Below are 19,258 nucleotides of genomic sequence, written 5' to 3' on the forward strand. Positions count from 1 at the left end.
CATTCTTTTTTATGGCTGAGTAGTATTCCATTGTGTGTATGTATATATGTACATATATGTACGTGTGTGTGTGTGTTTGTATACACATACCATATCTTCTTTATCCATTCCTGGACATTTAGGTTGTTTCCATGTCTTGGCTATTGTAAATAGTGCTGCTATGAACATAAGGGTGCATGTATCTTTTTGAATTATAGTTTTGTCCAGATATATTCCCAGGAGTGGGATTGCTGGATCATATGGCAACTCTACTTTTAGTTTTTTGAGGAACCTCCATACTGTTCTCCATAGTTGCTGCACCAGTTTACATTCGCACCAACAGTGTAGGAGGGTTCCCTTTTCTCCACACCCTCTCCAGCATTTTGGTTAACTTAATTTTTAACTAAGGTTAAATTTTCATAGCATTCCTAAAGAACAATTTGTTAATTTTGACAGTATTTTTAAGATTTTGAGAGTTTGGGGACCTGCAGGGCCCTGTGTCCAGTAGCCTGTATAGGTTCAGGTCGGTATTGTCCAAGTGGGATGACCAAGCTAGAGGCCAGTGGGCTGACCTAGTGAGGCAGCCACAATCAAGGCTTAGAGCCTTGGGTCTCTGCATCTGTTTTATTTAGCCAGTGAGTTACTATGAAGTGTTTACTATACTCAAGCCTGTGCCTCTTCTGACAACGGACACAGCACCTCACCTAATATTGTCTTGGATTATTGCTACTAATAACTCTTTATTGTGAAAGCAAATGGCTCTAACTTTTCGCTGTTGTTGGAAGAGCTTGAGGTGTGAGTCGTGTATTACCCACAGAAGAATTATCTCTGCATTAGGCACATAGTAAAATTAAGTTCAAATTTAAAAAATGTGTTGAGTAAAGTCATTTACTGTAATTTATAGAATGTTGGGTTGGTCCGTGGAGGGAGGAAGAGGTCAGTGGTGGTAGTGGGCAAAGATTCTGATTCAGAGGAAACTCCTAGTAGCCACAAAGTATGTAAATGATTTTAGAAATATTATACTATATTTGATATCAAGAGTTACCTAATTATCTAAGATTCAGTAGAATTTTTAATGTAGAATTGAATATTCTTGTTTTCTCATCAAGTAAGGGAGATATATTAAACTGTCTGTTATAAATATATGCTGTTAAATTACACTTATGGGTAGCACTGTACATTAGAAAGATGCTTTTAGTTAGTGGCTTTCCAGAGAATACTTTGTGGTGGGATCTTTGGTCTTGTCTCTGCCCTCATTTGAGATTTGACTGTAGGTCTTCTTTAACTGCAGGATGTGATGCAGCAGGCCACCAATGCAATTCTCAGAGGTGGCACCATCCTGGCTCCCACTGTCTCTGCAAAAACCATTGCAGAGCAACTTGCTGAAAAGATCAATGCCAAGCTTAATTATGTGCCTTTGGAGAAACAAGAAGAGGAGAGACAGGATGGTGGACAGAATGAATCTTTTAAGAGATATGAAGAAGAATTAGAGATCAATGACTTCCCACAGGCAAGTAACAGATTTAAACTTTTTTTTTTTTATTGTAGAGTAGAAACTCCTTTTTTAGGAGCGAAAATGCCTTGTTTAAAACCCATGAACATTTAAATGGCTGCTTTACTTTTTATCTAGATGGGGAGACAACACTAGAAATTCCATTTTTATGATTATGTTCTAGTTACATTAGAATCTAAATGAATTTATGATGTAGGTGTTAATTATAATCTTAATATTGACCATAATATGATTTAGTTAACCTATTCTTTGTCAGTACATCAGGTTTCTTTATTCTGTTGTAAAGTGATTTTTCCCCCCACTCTTTTTTATTTTATTTTATTTTATTTATTTATTTATTTTTTTAACATCTTTATTTGGAGTATAATTGTCCCCCCACTCTTTATTTCATAGACTGCTAGGTGGAAAGTTACCTCTAAGGAAGCTCTGCAGAGAATCAGTGAATATTCTGAAGCTGCAATTACAATCAGAGGAACATACTTCCCACCTGGCAAAGAACCCAAGGAAGGAGAGCGGAAAATTTACTTGGCAATTGAAAGTATGTACTGTTCGTTCTGTTTCAATCTTGAGTTAGATCACAGTTGATATAGATGTAATAGACACAGAAAGAATATGAGGTCAGTTCTAGAGAGGACTGAAAATGAGGAACACCTATAAGAAAAAAAATAGTTTCATCTATCATTGTGGTCTTTATTTAGAAGTTTAGTACATATATAGAGGTGAATGATCTGTGTTTGGGACTCTTTCAGTTTTGACGATTTGGTCAAATTGAAAATCACTCTATAAGAAAACGTGTATTTTCGGGACTGGTCTGTTTATGCTTCCAGTAAGTAGAACGTTCAGGCCAAAGTTTAGGTTAGAAAGTAAATCAACTATATATAATAGTCCACTTAATGCTTGTTTATCCAAGCAAATATTGCCTCTGATTTTATGCCTAAAAGTTCATACATACCTTTTTAAAAAATAGAATAGGACAATTAATACCATAACTCACAGGGTATATTTACTTTTTTATTTTTGGCTGAGTTGGGTCTTCGTTGCTGTGCTTGGGCTTTCTCTAGTTGTGGCCATCGGGGGCTACTCTTTGTTGCGGTGTGCAGGCTTCTCATTGCGGTGGCTTCTCTTGTTGTGGAGCATGGGCTCTAGGCGGCTAGGCTTCAGTAGTTGCAGCACGCGGGTTGTAGAGCACAGGCCTCAGTAGTTGTGGCGCACGGGCTTAGTTGCTCTGCAACATGTGGGATCTTCCCGGACCAGGGCTCGAACCCATGTCCCCTGCATTGGCAGGCGGATTCTTAACCACTGCGCCACCAAGGAAGTCCCTCAAAGGGTATAAGTAATGCGTTATCTAAGAGTGATCAAGTGTGTTTTTAAACCTTATTTTATACATTCATGAATGAATTCAAAAGACAGTTTCCAGTTTGATTTTTTTCCTACTTTGTTATCTACTGCATGGTAGATAACTTGTCTCCCTTCATTTATATTTAATTTGAACATTTTTATAATAGATTTTTAAGCATAAACCAGCCACAGATCCATTTCTTCTATTTAATGAACTAAATATTTTTTGAACACTGGTGTTGGAGCTGTGAAGAGGTTTTACTCCGTGTGTCATGTAAATCCAGAGACTGCATATCTACTGCTTAAATGGCTTAGTTGGCTGCAAAGGAGCTCTCCCACACCTTGTATAATCTTAAACACCAGTCTAGTCCTTCGAGTTATACACATCACTTCTAACAAGGAAGCCTTACTTGATCTCATTTCACCACTCTGTAGCTCTTTACTTGCTTTGTTTTTCTTCACAGTACTCATTACATAGAAATTATAGTATATTTTTACTTGTTTCTGTCTCCCCTACTAGAGCTCTGTGAATGCAGTGACTTTATCATCTGCTGTATTCCCAGTGTCTGACACATGGTAGGCACTTGATAAATTTTCTGAATAATGCATCTGATCATGCTGTAGAGCCACTTCTGTTCTGCACACAAAATATTATTTGACAGGCATATCCATGTGATCTCTCTAAAGCCGCACTGTCCAATAAAAACTCTGATGGCTATGGAGCACTTGAAATATGGCCAGTGTGACCAAGAAATTTTAAATTTAATTTAATTTTTATTAACTTAAATCTAAATAGCCACGTAGCTGATGGCTACTGAATTGGCTAGCTCAGCTCTAAAGTTTGTTGCTGGAAAGATCAATGGAAGTATAAACTGAAAGTATATTGTAAATAAGGTTTATCACTAGTTAGTATTTTCTTGTTATATTTTGGCATTCCTTTGATTGTTGTGAAGACTTTATAACTGTAGGTAAGTTCCTTACTGAAATAAATATAAACTAAAAATGATTTAAATATATATGAGGACTTATTTTTAGGGTTTGATTCTTTCCTGGCCAAAACAAAGAGAATTTCACAGATGTGAAAGTAAGTTAGTACTGTGCCTATTTACTTTACTTTTAACTGGTGACCTCAAATTGTTTTTGTGTGACTTTTTTTTTTTTTAAAGAAATTCACGTTCTTTTATTTATTTATTTATTTATTTATGACTGTGTTGGGTCTTCGTTTCTCTGCGAGGGCTTTCTCCAATTGTGGCAAGCGGGGACCACTCTTCATCGCGGTGCGCGGGCCTCTCACCATCGCGGCCTCTCTTGTTGCGGAGCACAGGCTCCAGACGCGCAGGCTCAGCAGTTGTGGCTCACGGGCCCAGTTGCTCCGCGGCATGTGGGATCTTCCCAGACCAGGGCTCGAACCCGTGTCCCCTGCATTGGCAGGCAGACTCTCAACCACTGCGCCACCAGGGAAGCCCTGTGTGACTTCTTAACATAAAGACTACAAGAAGAGAAATGCACGTGCAGTGTGCATCCCATTTACCCTAAGTAGAAGTTGTTTCCTGGTCAAAATGCTTGATAGGATCAGAGTAAGTTAAAAAACAGAAAAGTTTTGTTACCAGGATTGAGCTGGGTTTTTGTTTTTGGTTTTTTCTCCTTTAATAAGGGTTTGCCTGGTTGATGTAAGGTTTTTATTAGTTTCTGAGTTCTGATAAAATTGATTTTAACAGTTTTTGCAAGTTTATTCACTGCTTTTGTGGAGGGACAGGCTTTTGAAGTTCCCTCCTGTGCCATTTTCACTGATATCACTCTCACTTTTGGACTTTTTAAAATGAATAATGATGAATTGTGGCAAAGGTAAAACTCAGATATAGCCTTTATGTTTTCCATATTATTGAAATTCTACCTTTACAGTACAGTAAGATTCATACATATGTTAAATGGTGTGCAAAGAATGTGGGTCCAGAACTAGGCAAGTCGTATTTTTTTATTTGTGATTGTGACTTTGAGAACCTGGATCATATCTATTTCAAGTCAGGTTTTTAAATGGCACCCTTTTATGTATCCTGAAAGACTTTTGCTCTGCCAGTGACTCAGTGTGTTTCTGAATCATGTGACACTGTTCCTTATTGTGAGGTAAAATGTGGGTTGCTGGCACCTCAGCGTTCAAGGAGAGAAAATTACACTGACATCTTTCTGCACTTGGAACTGGACAGCTTTCTCTTACTACTGTGTTCATTAGGCCATACAGGATGTCATTCAGTAGAATCTGATGATAAAACCTTTGGTAAACATGGAGTCATCCTTGTATATTCAGCTTGAATGTCATAGGTGTCATTTAAGCAAAACCAGTATTGTATTTTATTTTTATTATTATTTTTTGCAATAACATAACTGTAGTTTATTCTGACTATCTCTAAGATTTCAAAACCAGTATTTTAAATGACTGCCTTTTAAAGAGGTAAATCAGAGATGATTGTTTGCTTTGAAAAAGGATCCCATATATAATTTATTAATTTAAAGGTAATTATACTTATTTAGTGTAGTATAATTAATGTATGCCAGGTTTAATTTGTATATAACTTTATCAGAACACATCTCCTGTACTACCAAGTGAAGTGAAATGAGAAGCCCACAGCTTCTGCTGACTTTTCTATCCACCTAAAATGGTTCTGGGCGCTTCTTTCCACTGTCAACTTGTACTTAGGAAGTAACATCTAATTTTTATAATCTAAGCAAGGTTTTTCTCCCCCAGTAAAAAGAGAACCTTGTCAGAAATGAATCTTGAGAATTCTGGCGACATAAATATGCTAAATAAGAGCTGGAGATTGGTAATTAACATGACGTAAAGCTTTGAGAATTTTCATAGATGATTAGATTTAAAGGATCTTTTAGTTTTTGAAACTCCAACCAAATCAACTGAACACTAATAGGATGAAAACAGGTGTTGGAAGGAGCCTAGTGTCATCTGTTTCTAGTTCTGTAATTGGAGGGACCCCACTGCCTGGCTCCTTAGAGGCTCTGTGTGGCTCAGCAGCTCCCGGCAGTGCGAAGGAGAACAGGAAGGACGTACGTGCCTAGCCAGCCTGTATAATTTATAGCCCGTTTTGTGACCCTCTGTTTTTACTAGTGGAGAATCCCTTAAAAGCAGCCAGAGTTGTTTTGGGACCAATGAAAGGAAATGCCACTTTTTCATGACAGCTTATAAACATATGTAACCTATTACCTAAAGAAGCTGTGTCAGTCAAAAATTTAAACTGGTCCAAATGGTCAGGCTCTAACTAACGCAGGAAAATTGCTCTTCACTTGGAGCTGGGTGGGAGTATCATTTTCCTTCTTTTTAAAACAGCAGAGAATGTCAACAGGCTACACATCAACTCATGCCAAGTAGCACATTTTCCTCCTGAATTTCATTTTTTTAATAATTTTCATTCTGGCTTGGCTCTTGATTATACCCTTGGCTTCACATTCATCCACCTCTCTTCCCTTCCAGCACCCACAGCTTTAAAATGTTGTGGTCAGTGGCTGGTCGAGGTGTAGGAGTTAAATTAGATATGTTGCTATGACTTCACAGCCATACTCATGGCCCTTTCCTTCCTGTTGTTAAACTGTTTCTTTTTCTTCCTCCTTCTTCTCCTCCTCTTCTTTCTCCACTTCCTCCTCCTCCCCTCCCCGCTCCCGTTTCTTTTCCTCTTCTCCCTCCCACTCCTCCCTTCCTCCTTTCCTCTCCTCTCCTCTCCTCTCTATGGGTTTGAAAAAGTTAGCATATCTAATATGGGGGGAAATTTTCCCATTTCTTGTGAATTGTTTTCCTTATTTGATTTTCTTATATAAAATGATAAAAACAGGACTTCCCTGGTGGTTCAGTGGTTAAGACTTCGAGCTTCTACTGCAGGGGACATGGGTTCAATCTCTGGTCAGGGAAGTTCCACATGCCATGCGGGGCAACCAAAAAAAAAAAATTTTTTTTTTTTAAATGATAAAAACATAGTTCTCTACAACCCCAGTTCTTCTTTTATTCTTTGACATTTCACTCCTAGTCCTTAATCTCTAGTCTACTTCTTTGGTCCAGCTCTGTTCCTTTTATAGGTGTGCACCGTGTTACCTCTCTAGATGTACCTACTTCCTGGCATTGCCCCCTGGCTTCAAATCCCTCCACACTTACCCTTGATGGCTCTCTAACCTCCATCTCTCCTCTACTTCTGCTCCTTGTTTCCATTGGCCTTACTGAAATTTCCAACTTGGTGTCCCCTGAGCACCTCAGCCACAACGGTCTCAGAATCGAATTTCATCCACTATCACTGCTAATAGTAGCACCTGTTCTTCCTCTTGGATTCAATATCTCCTTTATTACCTGTTATTTTCTTTACTTGGTACTCAACTCTTAGCATCTTTGTTCCTCTTCTTCACTGTTCACATCTAGTCAGAAAAAAACGTCTTGTCCATTCTGCCTTAAAAATGTGCTTTCAGAGACTTCCCCGGCGGTCCAGTGGTTAAGACTCCACGCTTCCACTGCTGGGGGCAGGGGTTCAATTCCTTCTCAGGGAACTAAGATTCCACATGCCACACGTGTGGCCAAAAAAAAAAAAAAATGTGGTTTAATGATGGTATGAACACAATCCTGTGAGAGCCCTGAGGGAGAAAACACTTAACCCCACCTGGAGAAGTTAGGGAAAGATTCTTGGAAGAAGTGATACTTAAAAGTTGCTCTGGGGACTTCCCTGGTGGCGCAGTGGTTAAGACTCCGCCTGCCAGTGCAGGGGACACGGGTTCGAGACCTGGTCTGGGAAGATCCCACATGCTGTAGAGCAACTAAGCCCATGTGCCACAACTACCGAGCCTGCACTCTAGAGCCCGCGAGCCACAACTACTGAGCCCGCGTGCCACAACTACTGAAGCCCGCGCACCTAGAGCCTGTGCCCTGCAACAAGAGAAGCCACCACAATGAGAAGCCTGCGCACTGCAATGAAGAGTAGCCCCCGCTTGCCACAGCTAGAGAAAGCCTGCGCGCAGCAATGAAGACCCAATGCAGCGAAAAACAAATAAATAAAATTTTATTAAAAAATAAAATATCATGTTTGGTAATTGCAATCATTGTTGCTTTTGTTGTGGTCATCCATGTACAATGCTTGGTGTCAGTCTATTTATGTCTTGTAAAAATAAAATACAGTGTGTGTGTGTGTGAATAAAAAAAAAATAAAATAAAATAAAATAAAAGTTGCTCTGGTAGACTACTTACTACCTACTCATCTTGCTGTAATATCTTTACAAGTTTGTTTTTCTAGTAGCCTACAAGATCATAAAGAGATGAATGAGTACTTTGTATGATGAATCTCTTATAGTATAGCATACATGGTGGGTGCTTAATGTTTCTTGAATTTATAACTATACAGATGTCTCCAGCCTACCTCATCTACTTGGCTATCTTGCTGTGTTCTTTCACACACTTTAAAAAATTTTTCAACCATGTTGTACTTCTCTTACTTTTCAGTAGTTAAGCATGACTTTCTTAATCTGTACCATTACACACATGATTCCCTTTGTAAAATACTTTTCATGTCATCTCTCCTCCTCCAACTTGGCTAGTCCTCCATTCATCTTTTAAGACTTTGCTCAGGTGACACTTTTCCAAAACATTTGCTGACTTTAAAGAGCATAATAAACATCCAATAAATATTTGCTAAATAAATGAACCGAGGAAGTTATATTTTCCTTTTACTTTTTCTTCTCTTCTGGACAAATTGCAAATTATCTTTTCTTTGCATACCAACATAACAAGAACTTGTAACGCTAGTACCTCACTAACCTTAACACTCTTAATACTAACCTCACTGGCTACATTTGAAACTCTAAAAGTAATCATAATAATAAGCAGCCATGATACAAGGTAGATGATGTTCCACCAGGTATTGAAAGACTATCTTGGCAAGTAGTACAATGTTGCTGAAAGTCACCTACCGATCTCTATGAAGTAGATAAACATCCAGCATAATTCTAGTAATACAAATAATGTTCTCCACTCACTCACCAGGTGCCAATGAACTGGCTGTGCAGAAAGCAAAGGCAGAAATCACCAGGCTTATAAAAGAAGAACTGATCCGGCTGGTGAGTGAAAACCTCAAGGACTTATTTATTTAATAAATGTTTTATTGAACTATAATGTAAATAAGAAAAGTAGACAAATGATATACATATAGTTTGATGAATTTTCACAAAATAAGCACACTGATGTGATCACTACCCAGTTGAAGAAATACAGAACATCACCAGTATCCCAGAAGCCCTGCTCATGCCCCTCCTTGTCACTATTCATTGCCCCCAAATGTAACATTATTCTGACTTTCAACATTGCAGATTAGTTTCGCCTATTTCTGAACTCCATATAAGTGGAATCAAATGCTGTGTACTCTTTTATATCTGATTTCTTTCACTCAACATTACTTTGAGGAAATCAATAGTATTAAATAGTATAGTATTTAAGCATGTGAATATACCACAGTTAATTTATGTTTTAGACTTTGAGGTCATTTTAGTTTTTGGTTTTATGAATAATGCTTCTATGAACATTCTTCCACGTCTCTTTGGTACACGTTAGTATATTTTTTTCTTGAGTATATACCTTGGAGTAGAATTGCTAGTTATAGGGTATGTGTAGTTTAGCAGAGTAGTTATACCAGTTTACATTACCTTCAGCAGTGTATGAAAATTCCAGTTTCTCTACATTTTTGCCAGTGTTTTTAAACTTAGGTGTTTTGAGTGTTTTTAAACTTAGATGAGGACTTAATTTTTGGATAAAGCGGCCTTTTATAGACCACCTTTCCAAAGGAAGCAGACACATCCCTGTAAACTCTCCCTACAATGTGTACATTGGGATGAGGACCCTTTGAAAGGAAACTTTATCCTTTCTCTAAGAATGTGTTTTTGAGGGCTTTTCTCAAATTTCCCTTACAGAACATTCTTTCGGGTGGATAAAAAATTTAAAGAATAGAAGGTACACAAAACAAGAGGGAAGAATAAAAACGTTTAAATCAAGTGACTTTCACCAAGGAGTGATAGAAAAAGAATGTCACCACCATTAAGTTGGTTCAGAACCGTTGTTAAGGAGCAGTCGAGTGAACACAGGGATATGATTGTTGAATAGTTCTTTCTTCCTCAATATAATAGTAATATTTTTTATTTTAAATATCTGATAGTTTTATAAGTTTGTAAAGGAAATTATTTAACATATTTCTTTTTTTTTCCTCCCTTTTACTGATCATATGCCTTTTATTTTCTCTTGTAGCAAAATTCATACCAACCAACAAATAAAGGAAGATACAAAGTCTTATAAAACATCTGGAAAAAACTTTTTACCTGTGCTGGTCTGTGATACATGTGGCAATTGTTGTCTACAGTTTACAGTGTATTTTAAGTTAAGATTTTTGAAATTCTGTCTTGCTGATTTTTATTTTTTAAATACAAGAAACCAGTATTTGCTAACGAATCTTCTTTCAGTAAGTATCCCCAGAATTATCAAACTATATTTAAAGTTTTCATTAAAGTGCCCTTTAATGTAAATCTGGATAATATTCCAGAAGCGTAAGAAAATTAAAATATTTGGACTTTCCATTGAAGGAAATAAAGCATGTAAGTCGTTAAGGGGCTATTCACCTTATCTTCTTGCAGTGAAATTGTGATAATCTCCTCAGAAAAGGTAAAGTTCTCTAATTTTGTGATCACCTTGAGCTTAAATCTTACTTGACTCAGTGGAACAATATGAACTAGATTTGAGAATATTATAATAGAATTTTTACAAAATGGGCTCACAGTTTTTGTTTCAATTTTTATTATCGTGTATGGGCCATAGTTGGACTGGTTTTTGGTTTTGTAAAATTAAAAATTTGTAGTATAAGAATTTTTTGCATTCTTTTATACTGCTAAGAGTTTTAGTATTTACTACTTTTAGGTTCCCCTCACAACCTCTGGCTCTGTGCCTAGCTACTAACTCTTTTCTAATCTTCCTTAAAAGAAAGTGATTTGTAGCCTATAAATATTAATATGATTGTTTTTTCCCCCTGAAAGTGTGCGTTTATGCATCTGTACATGCAAACACCATACCAATCTGATTTTTCTTCAGGATTATTGAGTAGGTTGTGAATTTTCTTTCTTAAAAAAAGCATAATGGCACTCACATTTTAAACTTAGACTTTAAGCATTTCTCAGTGAAATTTAGTTCACAAAGAATCATAAATTATATTTTTGAGCCTTCAGATATATTTCCTGAATATTCTAATTTAAATTGTTATAATTGGATCACCTAATTTTTTTCAAGACTCCTGGTGTATTAGAACTTCATATTGTTGTCACTCCTTGAAAAAATAAAATTTTCAGGAATTAAATAGATGTATTTCTTAAATTAAAAGATACAGAAGTTCCTTTGAGTATTCTTGACTTAGAGTTTTTAAAAGAGAAAAAAACCAAAGAATATTATAGCTGTTAAATTATTTTAATAGTACGTTAGGTGGTTAAAGTGACAAGGAGTATCAATCATGATTTCTTCAATATAAAGTTATCCTTTATGAAAATCTAAGGTATAACTTGGAAATATTCTTGGATCCCTCGCATATCCTCTTTTTTTCTTAGAGGAAGAAGACAGACACAACACAGGTAACAACAGAACCAAATAAACCATTTACTATAAGATTTCAGGCATCTTGGGCTCCTCCCCCCTCCCCCCATTTTATTTATATCCTTATTTTTGTTACCTAGTGATAGTTTGTTTCTTTTGATAGAATATGTTACAGCCCCACATTGATGGCAATTGGTGCTCCCTTCAGCCTGCTCCATCACTTGGAGATTCAGAGTTTTACATCATTTTAGCATTATTACCTTTATGTTTGTATATCTAGTTGTAATAAGCCACTGATAGTATTTTGTTAAAATGAAGCACATTTCTCTGTTATTACATTTTTTTAGTGTCACACTCTTTGATTTTTGAGATTTGAATGACGTACAGGTTAATTTGTTTTTTTAATGCAATATCAGTATTTGCTCATGTTTTCTAAATTCCTTATAAAATAAAGTTAATTTAGTCTGAGTTTTCCTAAAATTATCTTTGCTGAAATGTTTTCTGCTGTTTATCTAATTTTGTTTACATTGCTAGGCATGTGAGAGAGGTATTATACTCTCTGTATCTTTATTAAAAAATTCTAGCAACACAAAATATATAGTTCTATCCAAAAATATCTTCCTGAAGAAGGCTCTTAGTCTTTGATGGTGTTTGTATTTGGCATAAGATAGGCTGTAGGTGAAATAATGGGTTCATGTGCCAGTTGGTGTTTTATCACAGTGACACTCATTCTTAGAAAATGGAAGTATAGAATGAAATGATAATGGCTAGATTCTCTCCAACTCCTTTTAGACAGTTTATTATCTGATATATTTCATACCTTACTAGCCTTGTTGGTATGCACATGGTATTGAACTGGTAGTCACAGTATACCTGTGACTGCAGTCCTTCTTTTGAGGGAGGCAGCCCCTATGTGCAAAGAAGTTTTTGTTTGAGCAGAACCAGCTCTTGAGTACCTGGGATTTATAAATCCTATGAGGCCAGCTGTGGAGCCCACTTCTAAATAATTCATCAGCACCTTAAGAATCACATGCTAGAGAGCAGAGCCTCCAAAGTTATAACTTGTCTGTGTGTGAGCTCTTTTTCCTATGATGCCTTGCTTTGCTTTATAAAACCATCAGCTAAAGTCCTTTAGTGGCAGATAACATAGCACTTGTTTAAGATAAGAGCTGGGGGTCAATATCAAAAAAAACAACCCAATCCAAAAATGGGCGGAAGACCTAAATAGACATTTCTCCAAAGAAGATATGCAGATTGCCAACAAACACATGAAAGGACGCTCAACATCACTAATCATTAGAGAAATGCAAATCAAACCACAATGAGGTATCACCTCACACCGGTCAGAATGGCCATCATCAAAAAATCTACAGGGACTTCCCTGGTGGCGCAGTGGTTAAGACTCTGCCTGCCAATGCAGGGGACATGGGTTCGAGCCCTGGTCCAGGAAGATCCCGAATGCCGTGGAGCAACTAAGCCTGTGCACCACAACTACTGAGCCTGCTCTCTAGAGCCTGCAAGCCACAACTACTGAGCCCGTGTGCCACAACTACTGAAGCCCACGTGCCTAGAGCCCATGCTTCGCAACAAGAGAAGCCACCGCAATGAGAAACCCGCGAGCCGCAACGAAGAGTAGCCCCTGCTCGCCACAACTAGAGAAAGCCTGTGCCCAGCAACAAAAACCCAACGCAGCCAAAAAATAAAGAAATTAAAAAAAAAAATCTACAAACAATAAATGCTGGAGAGGGTGTGGAGAAAAGGGAACTCTCTTGCACTGTTGGTGGGAATGTAAATTAATACAGCCACTATGGAGAACAGTATGGAGGTTCCTTAAAAAACCAAAAATAGAACTACCATATGACCCAGCAATCCCACTACTGGGCATATACCCTGAGAAAACCATAATTCACAAAGAGACATGTGGGCTTCCCTGGTGGCGCAGTGGTTGAGAATCCGCCTGCCAATGCAGGGGACACGGGTTCGAGCCCTGGTCTGGGAAGATCCCACATGCCGCGGAGCAGCTGGGCCCGTGAGCCACAACTACTGAGCCTGCGCGTCTGGAGCCTGTGCTCCGTAACGAGAGGCCGCGACAGAGGCCCGCGCACCGCGATGAAGAGTGGCCCCCGCTTGCCGCAACTAGAGAAAGCCCTCGCACAGAAACGAAGACCCAACACAGCCAAAAATAAATAAATAAATAAATAAATTTTAAAAAGAAAAGATGACTGCTATCTTAAAAAAAAAAAAAAAAAAGACATGTACCCCAGTGTTCATTGCAGCACTATTTACAATAGCCAGGACATGGAACCAACCCAAGTGTCCATTGATGGATGAATGGAAAAAGAAGGTGTGGCACATATATACAATGGAATATTACTCAGCCATAAAAAGGAATGAAATTGAGTTATTTGTAGGGAGGAGGATGGACCTCGAGTCTGTCATAAAGAGGGACGTAAGTCAGAAAAAGAAAAACATACTGTATGCTAACACATATATATGGACTCTAAAAAAGAAATGGTTCTGATGAACCTAGGGGCAGGACAGGAATAAAGACACAGATGTAGAGAATGGACTTGAGGACACGGGGAGGGGGAAGGGTAAGCTGGGACGAAGTGAGAGGAGCACTGACATATATATACTACCAAATGTAAAACAGATAGCTAGTGGGAAGCAGCTGCATAGCACAGGGAGATCAGTTCGGTGCTTTGTGACCACCTAGAGGGGTGGGATAGGGAGGGTGGGAGGGAGGCGCAAGAGGGAGGGGATATGGGGGTATATGTATACATATAGCTGATTCACTTTGTTATACAGCAGAAACTAACACAACATTGTAAAGCAGTTATACTCCAATAAAGATGTTTAAAAAAATTTAAAAATAAAAAGGAGCTGGGGGGAAAATGGTAGTTGAAGTCCAGGGTAAAAAACTATATTTTGTATAGTAAAATGCCCGATTCTGGTCCTTTTTAGATGACGGATGCTAAGTTCATGTAGCAGGCGTGAATTCTGAGTGGCTAGCCCAATGTGGTCAATGAGAATACTCTTCCTCTTAGAACTGAGTCTGGAGCTACCAGTTCTTCACATTGTGGTACATAGTTTTATGTAAGAATTGGAATCTATTGACATTTTCTTATGCCTTCTGCTTCTGGCATAAAAAGCTGAAGTTAATCTTTAAAAAAGGTGTGTATGTAAATACAAAGACAGAAAGAGAACGGATGAATGTGTGTGGATAGGTAGAGGGGATATCTTAACATTTTATTCAGTTTAGGTGTTGTAACCACCATTAAACCTTAATAAAATCTCACTGGAGTGAGGCATTTGACTTGGAGTATAGCAACATCTCACATGTTGCTTAGTGAAACATATGCTGTGTTCTCAGGCCAGCTCTCTGGAGCTAAAGGTGGCTACATTTCCATCACTAGGTAAAGATTCCCTGGTGTATTACCAATTGCAGATATTTGAAGGTCCTTTTTTTTCTGTATCAACTTATAATTTTACTTGAGCAGGAGTCCAAGTAGAGACATGAAGAAAAAGGGTAAGCAAATGAATTCTTTGCAATATCCCAACAATATCAGTGGTCTCACCTTTCTGGGGCTTTATGGCCAAACTGGTATGTAAGTGCATACCATCAAATCACATGACTAGTGAGGAATTTACTTTTGATTATTTTTCTTGACCTTGTTCTCTTCCAAATATGGCATAAGCTTATAGAAGTTCATGATTTTTGAAGCTCAGGCCTTTAAAAATTCTATATTTGTGTTAACCTTGTTCTTTTAGAGGGGTAAAAATGTGAAATAAAAGTTTTAACCCCTTTGGAAAACTGGAACTCAGTTACTCTCTCAGATACCATTATGATTACTGTAAAAGCTATAGAGTTTCAGAATTTAAGAAAATCCTAATTATCTTTAACAAATGGAAATACGTGATAGTTCATGTTTTGAGTATTAGTCCCTTTTCACAATTTTGCCTATTATAGAATAAAGAAAATGTGAGGATTCAGTATGAAAAATGTGCTCTATGACCACAGAAAAAGCATGTCATTTCAACTTGGCACTTGGTAGTAGGTGGATTTTTTTGCAGCCTGTCAACTGCCAGCAGTTCTAGCAGCCTTGGGTGTTAAAGTGTCCTTGGCCTTTATTCCTAAATTCCTAGGAGGCTCTCAGGTGCCTGTGTCCAGCCAGTGCAAGGTAATATCGAAGGTAATACTTTCTTTCCATGCCTTTGCCTGAGGGAGGCTTCTGGGAGCTGAGATTCCTAGAACTCTACTGTAGACTTTTGAAAAAGAGTCCTCCCCGTCCCCCAAGTCAGCCCACGGCCCAAGTCTCAGATTTGGAAAGCTCCATGGAAAGAGCAGGGGAGTGGATGTCTTTAAAGAGAGCACAAGTTCCCCTGTAACTTTTTACAGTCTAGAGTTGCTATTATAAGTGTGTTTGGGATGGTACTAATTCTTTGATACATATTCAAGTTTGAAAGCCACTGATAATCTTCACTTTGTTTTGTTCTTGGATTTTGACTGCCTGTCATCTAAAGCAGTGGTCTTCAAAGTGGGGCACATGTATAGTAAGCCATTAGAAAAAGGGAGAAAACACTGGATCCTCTATTTGTATTTCTTCTTTAAAATCTCATCTTTTAGGTTCCCACATGCCGTGGGGCACCTAAGCCCACGCACCACAGCTACCGAGCCCACGGGCCGCAAACTACAGAGCCTACGCGCTCTGGAGCCTGCGCGCCGCAACTAGAGAAGAGAAAACCCGCACGCCACAACAAGAGAGAAGCCTGAGCGCTGCAACGAAGAGCCTGCGTGCCGCAACTAAGACCCGACACAGCCAAAAAAAAAAAAAAAAAAAGTCCACATTAAATCTCATCCTTTAAATTTTTTGAGTAGATTTTATAATATGTTGTTACATGATATATCATGTATAGTATTATTACAGTTTAGAATAACAGTTCATATACATAATTATAAATAAATTCACATATTGGGTGATACTTGGACAACCTTAGGCAAGTTGCTTAAATGCTTTAAAATGTCTCACTTTTTTCATACATAAAATAGAGATAATACCTATCTGTTTTTGTGAGGATAAGATGAAATAATACATGTAAAGCATTAAAGCATATAAAAACTGCCTGGCATATGGTAAGCATTCAATAACTATTAGTACTCTTATTACAATGGGTGAATGGGAGTGCATTTTCTTAGGCTATCTTTCAATATTGCTGTATCTTTCAATATTGCTATAAGCTGTATATCTAGCAAGGACAGTCAGTGGCTACTGATAAACTAAAATCTAGAAAGTGAGATTCATTCTTCCTATGGATATCTTTCAGTTCAAATGAATAGCATTTAAGAACACTTGTTGCCTTAATTGAAAGGTCTTTAGAGGCAGCCAGTTTCCCACTCTAGTCGAATATTCCTGTTATGGCCTTCCTTTCACATGTATACAATCACCGCTTATCATGCAAAAGTCTTATTAACTAGTGGTTTGTCTATATTATCTGGCCTACTCTGGGCCAGGCTGAGGCTTTTGGAGAAGGAATGAAAAATGTCGAATTGAGTCCAAATCGTATTTCACAGGTATACGCTTTTGAAGAAGATATGTTTGGAGGTAAGTCAAATAGTGTGACACTTAATTAAAAGTGTGCTCTTTTTGCAAATGAAGTGATGATAAATGGATATGCTCTTGAAAAAGCATATCCATTTATCTACCCATGTTACGTGCACTATAGCACCTCATGAAGACCAACCTGAGATAATTATCCGAAAACACCAGATCATTGCATTTAACACTGTATTTTGATTATGTATTTGAGTTTTTGCCTACCGCACCAGAATGTAAACTTCCTGATGTTAGGGACCTTGTCTGTCCTGCATCGCTTGTACTTTGAATTCAATAAATATGTTGAATTAACTAGTTACTTGTCCATAGTCACACAGCTAGTAAGTGGTAGACTGAGGATTTAAATCCACATCTTTCTTTACCTATTAGCTCATTTTATTTCACAGCCCTACAAGACATCTTCATTTCACACATATGGAAACTTCTGGAAAAAGCAGTGACTTGTCTGAGGTACCATAGGAGGTGAATGGCAGAAAGACATTCAAACCCGGGAATGTCTGACTTCCTCTATTACTCTGGCTACTTCCCCATTGGGCCTGCAAATCATTTGACCTTATTAGTGTGAAAGTGGTTTTTTTGGCCACGCCTTGCAGCTTGCGGGGATCTTAGTTCCCCGACCAGGGATTGAACCCTGGGCCCTTGGCGGTGAAAGCGGGGAGTCCTAACCACTGGACCACCAGGGAATTCACAAAAGTTTTTTTCTTAAGTGGTTTTATGTACAAATGCCATTTCAGTTGAAAGTTTAAAGTTACGGTTCTGGAATAGTCATGGTATGGCAGCACAGCAGTGCATTCTCACATTTCCCTTCAAGAATAAAAAAGAAACCTTCCTTAGAGAAAACTTGTTTTCAAAAAGTTTTTTGGAAGGCTACTTAATATCCCCTAAAATCTGTGTACATATTTTAGCTGTTTCCTATATTGGTATTCTCCTTTTATATATGAACAATACTAGTATGATCAGTCCTGTTTTCTAGTATTCTATAGGAGTAATTAGAATGATACTTAAAATCATTTTACAAAACCCTGCTTGCCAGAAAATGATTGAGCTTGCCTGTTCTATGTACTGTATTTGGTTTGCCTCCTGGCTTGTGTACTCACCCAGAAAAGTTGTTGCTCTTTATTTCCTGCTGACAGCATCACTGGGCCAAGTGCTGTGCTCATGGTGCAATTCAGTGTTAAGAATTATCTCCTCAAACAGTCTTCATTGCATGGGCAAAAGGGATAAGCACCTGCCTCCAGCCTCTTCATGCTGTCAAAGAAGTGTCTTCCTGGGAATCCCCTGGCGGTCCAGTGGTTAGGACTCTGCACTTTCACTGCTGGCTCTGGGAACTAGGATCCTGCAAGCAGCAGAGCCTGGCCAGAAAAAAAAAAGATTAAAAATTTAAAATAAAACAACCATGCTTTATTTAAAAAAAAAAAAAAGTGTATTCCTCTCGGCAGCCTTCCTAATTCTGGATGCTCTCCTTTCTGACGTTTTAGAACTAACGGACCGAAGACCAGGGGAAACTAATCCCTTCTGCTAAGTGGCTTGTATGGAGTGACCCATATGTCAGAAATCTCGCAACAGCTACATAAAAGGGGAGATTTTGTAAGCAAGCTAATTCTTGTCCCATCCCTTCCTGTGATGGTGGAATGAAGAATATGGTAATTCAGAGGAGGTCATGGATATAAAAACTTGTTAAACTTTTAATATTAGCTTCACAAAATGAGGGTTTTCATTATTACATGGTGCTAGGACTGAGGGCCCAAACACCTCATGTTATTTGAATATTCCCCATTTTATTTGCAGGTGGAGATCTCACCCCACCCATTCGTAAGTAACTAAAAGTGAGAGGCTGAATCCTTTTAATATGCTTTGGGCAGCAGCTAGCACAATAAGGGATTAATAAATCTTTTTGCCAACGGTGATTAGAAGCACAGTTTCTGGAACAAGAATGCTGGGTTCAAATCCTGACTCCACCATTTATTAGTCCTGTAATCTGAAAAATGGGGTCGGTAGTAGATCCAGCATCACAGGATTGGGTTGAAAAATCCACGTTAGGAAGTTATTATCCCTTTGGGCGCGCGATCTGCACCAGAGCCTAAGTAGCTCTTTCCTAAGCCCCACCCCCTGTCCTCCCCGTGCCGCGCAAGCGCAGCCCGGCTCCCTGGGCTACTCTCCCCAGGCTTGCGTGCTGGTCGTCGGCGGGAGATTGGGTCTCGCGACGTGCGTGTGCGT

General features: G+C 38.4%; 1 protein-coding gene across 1 annotated transcript in view; it reads left to right on the forward strand.

Moving 5' to 3' along the window:
- Window positions 1-10,472, forward strand: part of DDX46 (DEAD-box helicase 46) — a 56,008-nt gene extending 45,536 nt beyond the window's left edge. The window contains exons 20-23 of the mRNA XM_036846611.1: window positions 1,271-1,489; window positions 1,886-2,030; window positions 8,850-8,923; window positions 10,101-10,472. Of these exons, the coding sequence (XP_036702506.1) occupies window positions 1,271-1,489; window positions 1,886-2,030; window positions 8,850-8,923; window positions 10,101-10,148 (486 nt within the window). The 3' untranslated portion in view covers window positions 10,149-10,472. The remainder of the gene's footprint in view (window positions 1-1,270; window positions 1,490-1,885; window positions 2,031-8,849; window positions 8,924-10,100) is intronic.
- Window positions 10,473-19,258: the final 8,786 nt, after the last annotated feature.

This window comes from Balaenoptera musculus, chromosome 3, assembly GCF_009873245.2.
Source record: "Balaenoptera musculus isolate JJ_BM4_2016_0621 chromosome 3, mBalMus1.pri.v3, whole genome shotgun sequence".
Classification (NCBI taxonomy): Eukaryota; Metazoa; Chordata; class Mammalia; order Artiodactyla; family Balaenopteridae; genus Balaenoptera; species Balaenoptera musculus.